This window comes from Mus pahari, chromosome 7 (genome assembly GCF_900095145.1).
Source record: "Mus pahari chromosome 7, PAHARI_EIJ_v1.1, whole genome shotgun sequence".
NCBI lineage: Eukaryota > Metazoa > Chordata > Mammalia > Rodentia > Muridae > Mus > Mus pahari.
The window spans coordinates 27,134,632-27,145,724 of NC_034596.1; the positions used below are offsets into that span (position 1 = coordinate 27,134,632).

Genomic DNA, 11,093 nt, shown 5'->3' on the forward strand with positions numbered 1-11,093 from the left:
CCTGCCTCTGCCTCCCAAGTGCTGGGATTAAAGGTTCTACACACATTTTATGCTCCTCTTGTTCAGTTTTTATGGGGTTTGAGGGTGAAGTGTCTCCACAGGCTCATGTTTTGAAGACGTGCTCCCCAGCCGGCGTGGCTGCCTGGGGAGGGCATGACAGCTTTAGCAGATTGGACCCAGAGGAACTGGACCACTTGAGAAGTGTCTTCAAGGGTTACACACTCCTCTGGTTCCAGCTTTATCTCTTCTTCCTGATATGCCATGTGCTCTCACCACCATGAACTGTGCTATGCAATTGTGGCCATAACAGGAGGAGAGTCTCTGAAAGCAGAATCCACCAATGTCTTCCTTCCATGTGTGGTTCTACCAGCATGTGCTCACGGCCACAAGAAGTTAACAAACAGCCTTCTATTCTGTGGCACTTTGGTTTGATTTTGCTTAATCAACCTCTGAGAACTTTCACCCTTCCATATGTCCAGATCAACCCACAGTTTTTACTGTCAACTGTTCTTCTGCTCATTCTACCGCAGGATTACAAATTAGCCAACTCCCCTGGCTGAATGTCACATTGGTCTCTAGCACTTGTCAATTAATATACTTGTGGGCAATTCCTAGTTATTATTTTGGTAGCTTGGAAAGACTGGGTGGGTTTAATTCTAATAAAAAGCAAAATTCCACTGCTGAAAGGCTACACCCAGGGGCTGAAGAGATGTCTCTGGGTTGAAGAGTGCTTGCTGCTCTTGTAAAGGACCAGAATTTGGTTCCCAGCACCTAAGGTGGGATACACACAACTGTGTGTAAGTATAGCTCCAGAGGATCTTTGTGTTAACTGGGGGTGGGTGGCTCTGTGAGCTCCAGGCTCCTTAGACTCCAGCGTCTGGACAACCATGCTAGGTAGCACTGGTGTGTTGTATCAGCTCTTTTCTAGGTGTGATCACAGTGATGTGATTTGCCCTATGTGCACTTTGTACTTTAACCACCATTTTCCATGTTTGCAGGCTCGAGGGTCAGGGAGACACGGACCTGAAAGTCCTATAAAACATGGCCTCTCTGTGTGAGAGAGTGATGGTGTGGTTGTACTTAGGCTACTGTTAAGCCGCACAATGAATGTTTGTGTACCTCAGCTTGAAATCTGGCCGGTGGCAGATTTTTTTCAAAGACAAAAGCCTAGTTTTCCATTTAGAAAACCATTATGTCTTTGGAAATGATCATTTCTTACACATGATAGAGAATTTTTGAGACTAAGCCCTGATTCTAGCACTCTGTGCCTTTAACTGGCCCCATGCTGCTTTCCTGGCTGCTCAAAGTTTACTTGGTGTCTGCCAAGTTCTCCATCACATTCAAGATCAGTTAATTCTGGGTGCCTGGGAATGGGTGGAGTGCAAAGGATGACAAGGATATGAATGGATCCCAGGCTCAGGTACACAGGTAACTCTAGTAAGGACTAGACTGGCCAGATGGTGGGAGAAGAGTAGATGGCTGGGGAGCTGTGGAAAAGACGCACAGGGAATCCAGGGAGCTGAGAAGAGGAGGCAGCATCTGCAAGGAGCTATGGAGGGTGGCAAAGCTGGACTGACAAAGGACAGGACAGCTTGTGTGGCCCAACAGGAGCAAGAAGTCACAAAGTCTGTTCTTGGAGAGAGAGAAAAAAATCTCTCATCACCTAAAATTTAAAGTCAGTTCCTCCTGTGCCCCTTCTCAGAGCGGTGTGTGTGTGTGTGTGTGTGTGTGTGTGTGTGTGTGTGTGTGTTGTAATGTATGCATGTTTGCATGGATATGTGCAGGTATACACGCATATGTGCTCATGCATGTAAATACCAGGGTCAATAGGTCAGCGTATGGTGTCTTCCTGGTTCTCTCTCAACCTTATTTCCTAAGACAGGATCTCACCAAACCTGAGGCTCATCCATTTCACTAGGCTGGCTCATCAGGGGGAGCTTCAGGACTCTGCCGGGCTCCACACCCCACACACTCACTACACTCACTGAGGGCATTGTGCACACTACCATTCTCTGTGTCTGTGTGGGTGCTGGGGATCTAAACTCAAGTCCTTGGGCTTTCAGAGCAGGCACTTTAAGTTATTCCTCCAGCCCCTGATGTCTTCATATAGGATCTCCAGGGTTAGGAAAACTTTTAAAAAAAATTTTAAAGATTGGAAACCCAATGTCAGGAACCCTTGTATTCCCATGAAATTTGGCATTTCGAAGTGAAGGCTTCTCTATGGCACTGGAGAGGCGTGGGAAATACAGGCTATCTATACAGAGTCCTAATCATGTTGTCTGGGCATACACTGCCAATCAGACTTTTCTCCTGTATCCTAAAAAGGAAATTCATGTTTCCAAAAACTTTACATCTGTTTTTACAAAATGATCAGATAGTATAGAATTGCAGAGCATTGCTTCTCGATAAATCATTTACAACCAGTGGTACCACACAGATTGGGCCATTGGAAACTGAAGAACAGGGCTGGTGCAGTGGTGCAGCTGTTAAAGGTGCCTCCCACCAACCTGATGGTCTGAGTTCTAGTCCCAGGGTCTACATGGTGGGAGGAGAGAACTGATTCATGCAAGCTGTGCCAGGACCTCCACATGTGCACCATAGTGCCTGCATAACAATTAAGTATATAGAACCATAAATAAATATAAGTTTTAAAGCTGGAGAGTATTCCAGTCTACCTGAATGTAGTAGTGCTCACCCAGTGTAATTAAAGTCACCTTCAATGAAGACAAGTTGGAGCATGAGAAAGGACAAAATACACATTTCATTTTCACTTCACAGAAGAGCTTTTCCCATTCATCAATGTTAGTAACTTTCCACTTTTATGATGGGGACAGTATTGTATATGGTTGTTGTCAGGGCTTCACACTACACCTATTCCAGGGTGCTCAGGAGGAAGAACTCTCACACGGACGCATGGCTCTAATTTTTTTTTAATTTTTATTTTACACATATAATAACAAAATGAACATACTTGTCCACAACTCCTGGGCCTAAGGAGAGTCTCAATCCTAACAAATTCATCTGAAAAGCTCTTTCAGGCTGAGGCTGTCAAGGGCTTAGCGCTGATCCTCGGAACTGGGGGAGTCAGAGGAGAGCGAGTCTGCTTCCAGGATGGACTGTGTGGTGGTTGAAACTGTCTTAGGAATAGACTGTGTGTAGAGCATGGATGTAAGCAATGGTGCTGGATTCGGTGCTTAAAAACTATCAATACAGCAAAGTTTATATGCTTTTACCACCAAAAAAAAAAAAAAAAAGAAAGAAAGAAAGAAAAAGAAAAAGAAAATCTGACCAAATGTCAGAAATATATTTTAAGATAATGTTCATGCTAACAATGTTTCTTACAGCTTCACAAGGCAACTTGCATTTTATTTTTGAATTATATATTTAAATTTGAATGACCCCGTCACAAATAACTCAAAGCTTTTAAAGAAGTCTGGAAGACATGTAAAATGATGAAACCATTTCAGCTGCTTAGGGATGTCACAGTGCATCTTCACAGTGGCCAGCCAGCACTAACATGTCTAAGAAACTTAATACAGTCCATCTCAAATGCCCTAAAAAAATAGACTTACCAATGAATGTACAAATGACTCATTAAGAGTGGGCATGCAGCACAGTGGCCTGCCTGCTGGCCAGGAAAACCAGTGGGGTGTGGCTTCTCTTGCTGGGATACTGCTTACTGTGAAAATGCACACAAAGGCTGGATCACTCAGAACTTTCCAGGACATGGCTTGGAAGATTTTAGGGACAAATCATTTCAAATTCATGGGGTGTTGCACACCAATAAAGAGATAATGAGCTCAGCAGAGATGCTTGTGCAGGGCGTGCCAGAAAGCAAGGAGAGGGCACAGACGTGGAAGAACCAAACACTCTCAGACAGAACACCAGGAGGTTGGTTCTCCCCCCCGTTTGTAAGAACTGGACCGGGAAAACCAACAGCAAATATCTATTGAGAAGAAAACCAGTAAATGGCTTGGCTCACTGGTGGGAATGCTCAGACTTTGGTGTGGTTCAAACCCAGGTTGAAATCCAGAGCCCCACCCATTGATTTCAGACTGAAATGTTAACAAGTTGTTTTTTCCATGGAGTTTTCCCTCTTTTTCATCTGTTTTGGATGCCTACTTTAAAGAGCTGGGCCAGCACTAGTGTGTGCCCACGGGGAACTCAGAAGTGCTCAGGGTGTCCCAGCGTGTACCCCCTGCCCTGCCCTGATCTGCTCTGACTTGCCCACATAACCTTCCCAGTGTTTGTCAACAGAAGGAAGAGTGCCAGCCCTCTGCCATCCCAAAGCTTAGCCCTTGGCCCCTTCTCTAAAGATGGGGTACTAATACCTACAGCTATTCCTGCAACGTTGTTCTCATTAAGAGAGATATTTCGAATCATTCTATAAAATTAAATATAATATAATACAATTCTATAAAATCTACTGTCATAGGTTAGTACCAGCTTACCAATGCATGAAAGGCCCCCTAGGGCCCTGTACAGAGTTCCCTCAGTGAATCAGGGTGGACTTGGTGCAAATATCCAGTAAAGAGAAGTTTGAAATGTATGGGCACCCCTGCCATGAACCCATGAGCATCGTCCCCTCTCTTCTTATGATCCCTGTGAGCGCAAGTAGCCCTTTCACCCTTAACCCTTCTTCCTCTGGGGCAACCTCCTTCATTATTATTCCTGTTCCCAGAACAGTCTTACTTTGTGATGCCGGAGAAATTAAAATCAACCCTAGTTCTTCATTAGAAAGTACTCTCTATTCCACTAGACATATCCAGTAACCACTCTCACTAAAAACCACCCCCAAACCTACGCCCTTCAGAAAAAGGATATATACTCTGTGAGGGTGCCATTTTCTCTGACCCCCAAGATTCCCAAGCTCCTCTAGTGTGCCTATAAAAACCTAGCAAATGGCCTGCGGCCCCTTCACCTTCCTTCAAAGGCCACCCTTCCATCATCCTTGAAGCCCATATTTATTTGCGGCTGAACAGAGCACCAGGTCAGCCTGGCCAAACGTCTGAAACGTAAACCACCTTGAAAAACACCTGGAGATAGAACGTTGAAGACAAACCACGACAATTCATACCTTAGCGACATAATCATGATTGCGTATGTGAAGTATATTTTGTTTTCCCGCTGTGTACATATTATGTAGACTTGTCACCACCTGGACTCAAGAGACCCCGGAACACCTGCCTCCCCAGACGATGTTTCCAAGACACCTGGGCAGGAAGAACAAGCAGGAAGCTACAGCCCTGTGTCCTGCACCAACCTGAGCTGCCACCGGCAGGTAGCCACACACAGCCTGACCTCCTAAACAGGGGCTGTAGACATAACTCCCACTGCTAAGTGTGGATGGCTGTCTCATTAGAGGAAGTTACCCTCACAGAGGCTGCTGTGCTTCACCACCCTACCTGACTAGAGCCTAAAACCAGATAGAGGAAAGCTTACACCATCGTGATGGGAAGTGCAGTGAAGAAGAGTTAGGACGAGTACAGAGATGATTAGAAATACCCTGAGCCTTCCTGAAATACACAGTGCTTCCACTCTGATACGCATTTGTGATCTGGGACCAGCCTGTGTTCCCAGATCCTTGACCATCAACCATGAGCTCTGCCCAGCCTATCACAAGGCTGATTGGAAGGCGGATTGTAACGCTACTATCAAAGGTAAATCGAACTTCACTCACCATGCCGCTCTCCAGGCCAGGGCTGCTGTTGCCTATCTCATCAATTTCTTTAACAATTTCAGCTGGTGCCTGGGGAGAAAACGCATGGTCAAGCTGAGCCGTGGTCAGTGCCAAACTCCTCTGAAAAAGCAGAGAGCATAGGAACCATTGTGCCAGACCCGTTCTACAGACAGAACTGCAAGTGGGAAGTGCAGCTTTTCCAAATGCAGGATCGCTTGCTCCATTTTTACCAGTAGTTCCACCAAGGAAACGGAGACATCGTTAGAGAGGGGCTCTGTAACTTCTTTTCATGTAAACAGGAATACCAGGGGATGGACATGTAACCCCATACCTGTAATCCCAGAACTTGAGAGGGTGAGGCAGGAAAATCCTGCCTTTGAGAATAGTCAGGGCTATAGGGAAGTTCAAGGCCTGCTGGACTACATAGCACGTCCCTGCTATGCTAAATAAATAATCCAGTGAGATAAAGTGTGTCTGGATCTCCCCATAACCCATGTAAAAACTGTACTCCAAATGCTCCTGTTGTAAAATGGGAAACAGAGGCAGGAGAGTCCCCAACTAGCCTGAGCTACAGAAGGGATGCTCTATAAACAATGTGAAAGGTGACAACTGACACCCAAAGTTGTCCAGACCTCTGCACTCATGCTGTGGCAAGCCCACACCCTCATGCATAAATACAGACATATCAACAAATATTTGTAATTATTTCATGAATTTAAAATGTTATGGCCACGCCAGGTGCCTCCAGTTAGCAAACAGTAGTTCCTTCTTCATTCTTGCTGTACCCACAAGACCCCAGCTAAAGAACTGTTCCCCGTTCTGTAGGTAACCTCGGCAGCCTGGCTGCTCTCAGCCCCTCAGAGCAGTGGCCCCTCCCTCGGCTTCTTATCCTTCCCAGGTCTCGGGGACATGTGAGAAAGAGGCAGTGAGTCAACTGGCAGTGGGTCCTCTGCACCCTCTCCCTCTTCCCACTCTCTTTTGAGCAGTTCTGTCGGTGGGTCACTTGCATTTCAGTGTCACATCTGCTGAGACGGGCTGACTTGACAGCAGCAAGCCACATGTATGCGCCACATGTCCTCGGGGGTGGGGGCAGCTAGAATCCTGCTCCTTCATCACATCGCCCAGGACACCCAACATGGGAAGAGCCTCTCGACTGCCCTGATCACAAGGACACGGAGTCAAGGCAGGAGGCTGGAGCTGCCCCCACTGGCCACGGAAGGCAGGACACACAGCACACCTGAGCTAAACCAGTAAAGAACTGACAGCCTGCAAAGCGCTACCCTGAGCAAAGAGAGCTGCTGCCAGCCTGGTAGGGTAGTGGAGCATCGCTGTACAGACGTGTGAGCTAGTGGCCAATGCCCCAGTTTCATTAGCTCACCATTAGTCAGACCAGAGTGGTATAGATGTTACATTCCTGTAGTCTCAGAGACAAGTAACCCTAACCCTAACCCTAACCCTAACCTGTGCAAACTGGAAGGACTGTGCAAACTACATAAAAACAGATTTTTCAAAACTCTTCAAAGGGTACCTGATGTGACAGCCAACGCTGTGTCACGCATTCATCCAATAAACAGAAAAAGGACATCCACGGCTGTGAATCCCACTCTCTTAGAGAGGCCAGAGACCTTGAGTGCAAATAAACACATCCTCAAGAAGCTGAAGGATGGGAAGCCCGAAGCTGTCCCTCAACAGAGGAATGGAGACAGAAAGTGAATGGAGTACTACTCAGCTATTAAAAACAATGAATTCGTGAAATTCTTAGGCAAATGGATGGATCTGGAGGATATCATCCTGAGTGAGGTAACCCAATCACAAAAGAACTCACATGAATGCACTCACTGATAAGCGAATATTAACCCAGAAACTTAGAATACCCAAGATAACAATTTGCAAAACACATGAAACTCAAAAAGAAGGAAGACCAAAGTGTAGACACTTCGTTCCTCCTTAGAATGGGGAACAAAATACCCATGGAAGGAGTTATAAAGACAAAGTTCGGAGTTGATGTGGAAGGAAGGACCATCCAGAGATCCAACCCATAAACAGCCACCAAACCCAGACACTATTACATATGCCAGCAAGATTTTGCTGACAGGACCCTGATATAGCTGTCTCTTGTGAGGCTATGCAGTGCCTGGTAAATACAGAAGTAGATGCTCACAGTCATCTACTGGATGGAACACAGGGTCCCTAATGGAGGAACTAGAGAAAGTACCCAAGGAGCTGAAGGGGTCTGCAACCCTAGAGGAGGAACAACAATATGAACTAACCAGTACCCCCAGAGCTCGTGTCTCCAGCTGCATATGGAGCAGAAGATGGCCTAGTCGGCCATCATTGAGAGGAGAGGCCCTTGGTCTTGCAAAGATCATATGCTCCAGTACAGGGGAATACCAGGGCCAGGAATCAAGAGCGGGTGGGTTGAGGAGCAGGGCGGGGNGGGGGGGAGGGTATAGGGGACTTTTGGGATAGTGTTTGAAATGTAAATGAAGAAAATTAAAAAAAAAATCTCTAATAAAAAAATTGAGTGACTGAATTCTAAAGTGATAAACTAAGTTATTTGGTGATTTCAAGCCAGGAGAGCATCCAGGCTATGGCATAGTTACTTCTCACTGCTCTGAGCACTAGAGTAAAAGAGCAGGAAGACATGAAAATGCATAGCTTGGAAGGGGTAGGGGAGGAAAGAAGAGGGGACGGCTGAAAAGGCAGCAGGAACTAAAGAGACTGGTGCCATCACTAGGACTGTACTACTTTGGCAGAGGAGCCGAGTTGGATTTCAGTGCCCTTGTTAGGTGGCTCACAACTACTTATAACTGCAACTCTGGGGAGTTACAACATCTCTGGCCACTGTGAGCACACACACCTAAAATTAAAACAAATAAAACTAAAAATGAGCTTCTGAGTTGAAGGCTGAGATATCGTGTGCACTTTAAAGTATGCTAGTAAACAAGGGCTCTCCAGAAATCAACTGTAAATGTGTTTGTGGGTAGAAGCCAAGGGACAGAAGTTGGAGGACAAAAATAAAAAAAAAAAATAGAAAAAAATAAAAAGAGGTCTACATGATCAAGAGCATGTGGATCTAGTCATAAAGTTTATCTATCTATGAGGACACAACCTAAAAAGGTATTTTTATAAAGGTAGGAGATAGGAACATTGTAGAAATCTGAGTCAAAATGCACAATGAGGGGCCAGTGAGATGGTTCCATGGGTGAAGGTGCTTGCCACTAAGTATGATCTAAGTTCGATCCCCAGGACCCACATATGAAATAAATAGACTCCTACAAGTTGTCCTCTGGATTACCCACACACTGTGGCACATAGACTCCCATACGCACACACTAAATAAATAAAGTAAAAATTGGAAGGGGCCAGGTTTGGTCATATATGCCTTCAATTCCAGCAGAGGCAGGTAGATCTCTGTGAGTAGCTGAGTAGCAGGCCAGCCAGGACTACAAGTGAGGCATTGTCTAAAAGTGTCTTAAATGCACAATGAACTCCTCTATAGTCATGTTTCCTGTCCCCCCTGCCTGCAGCCAATCAGCGGCCCTCCTCCTTGGCCTCTGCACAGATTTAAGTGTCTCCCAAAATGACAGACAGGTACTGGGTTCTAGAGGAAGTTTCTAGACTCTGGACAAAGAAAAGGCAATAAATCAATGACCCTGGATACCAAGGTATTTTCATTATCACGAAAGAGAGAGAGAGAGAGAGAGAGAGAGAGAGAGAGAGAGAGAGAGAGAGAGTTAGAGAGTTAGAGAGTTAGTTCAGGTGTATACTGCTTCCTAGCAGACAAGGAGGAACCCATGCCCTTTAGCCATCCAGATATCAAGTCTTTCCAAAGATCAGAACCCAGGGTGGAGGGCACTAGCCTGTCTATGTGACCTGAGTGTCCCTCTGTCTGACTGCACTTTTTGTCTACTGACCACATCACACAGGATTTCTTGTGCTCATTTCAACTGCGTTTCCTAAACGCTGGAGGAATAAGGTCATGGTGCTAGTGGTGTTGATGGGATGCACTGAGTCAAATAACTGGGTCAGTGTGCTCTGCAGAAAACAAGCTCCCCACTCCCGCTCTCTCCAACACTCCACCTGGGCAACAATCCCTGATCCACAGCCTCTTCCTTCAGTTCCCCAGGTCACTCAGGTAAGCACAGATGAAGGCCAGCTGATCAGCTCACCATCAGGAGGTCTCCTTGCCACACCCTGTCACTGCTGCAAAGCCAGCACTCACATTGTCACTGACCACTAGAATGTCTGGGTTCACTGCAGCACCCCCATCCCTTCCCAGAGGAGAGGAGAATCAATAGATACTCCTTTTTCCAAGCATCTTTTCCTGTGACCTAATGCTGTACAGGGAGAGGCCACCTCCCTCATCTACCTGACTCTTCTCCCTCCAAAGTAGCTCGTTCCAGAGAAAACCCTGAGTCACCACCTGACCCTTTCCTTCCTCTCAGACCACACTGTGCTACAGTGAGGAAAAAACCACACCAGAGTGTCAAACTCAATGGACATCAAATGCACAGGAAACTGAAGGGCACATATCCACTGTACACAAATTACAGTGAGGTTGGCCAGGCATGGCAGTAGATACCTTTAATCCCAGCACTTGGGAGGCAGAGGCAGAGGGATCTCTGTGAGTTCACAGCCATCTGGTCTACATAACCAAGTCCAGGATAGCCAGGGCTACACAGTGAAACCTTGTATCAAAAAGAAATAAAAAAGGATATACATAGTAAAATTCATGCGGGACATGTTGATTTATAATGCAGAACACATGAAAGAATGCATCACTAACAAGGACCAACATCACATAAAAGTGGTTGTAGAGAGAGCAACAATTTTCTTATTACGAGGCTCTAAAAGGAACAAAAATATTTAAATTGATAGAAGTTTTAAGACAAATGGCTTTCTGTCTAACATCCTAGTGAAATTGCAGTGGCTGACACTGCTCTCTGAGCTTGATTCTGACACCCAAGGATGACAAGAAGACAGACAATGAGCCAATAAATCCGTGTAGGAGCAAGGCCTAAAAGAAGTCCAAAGACAAAGTTAAGGACAAGCTCAGCTCAAAGTTAAGGACTTCGCCCTGTGTGGAAGTCCCCAGCTCTGATCTTACCACCCCAGCTGCAGTCTCTGAAAGACTAGAGATCTGGGGTTTCCTGGCCTGGACAGCCCTTCAGGAGTTGCCTAGAAAAGCACTTATAAAGCTGGTGTCAAAGCACAGAGCCCGAGTAAATTATACCAGGGACCCAAGAGAGAGAAGCCCAGCTGCTGGTGATGATGAGTGAAGAGTTCAAGTGACTGTACATTGAGAGAGAGAGAGAGAGAGAGAGAGAGAGAGAGAGAGAGAGAGAGAGAGAGAGAGAGAGAGAGAGAGCAGTAAATAAGAGAGAGAAGAGAGAAGAGAGAAGAGAGAAGA

At 45.9% G+C, this 11,093-nt stretch overlaps 1 protein-coding gene across 1 annotated transcript in view; it reads right to left on the reverse strand.

Moving 5' to 3' along the window:
• The window catches only part of Dcdc2c (doublecortin domain containing 2C), a 74,132-nt gene that overhangs the window by 36,978 nt on the left and 26,061 nt on the right, over positions 1 to 11,093 (reverse strand). Inside the window, exon 9 of the mRNA XM_021202358.1 lies at positions 5,681 to 5,749. Coding sequence (XP_021058017.1) covers positions 5,681 to 5,749 — 69 coding nt within the window. The remainder of the gene's footprint in view (positions 1 to 5,680; positions 5,750 to 11,093) is intronic.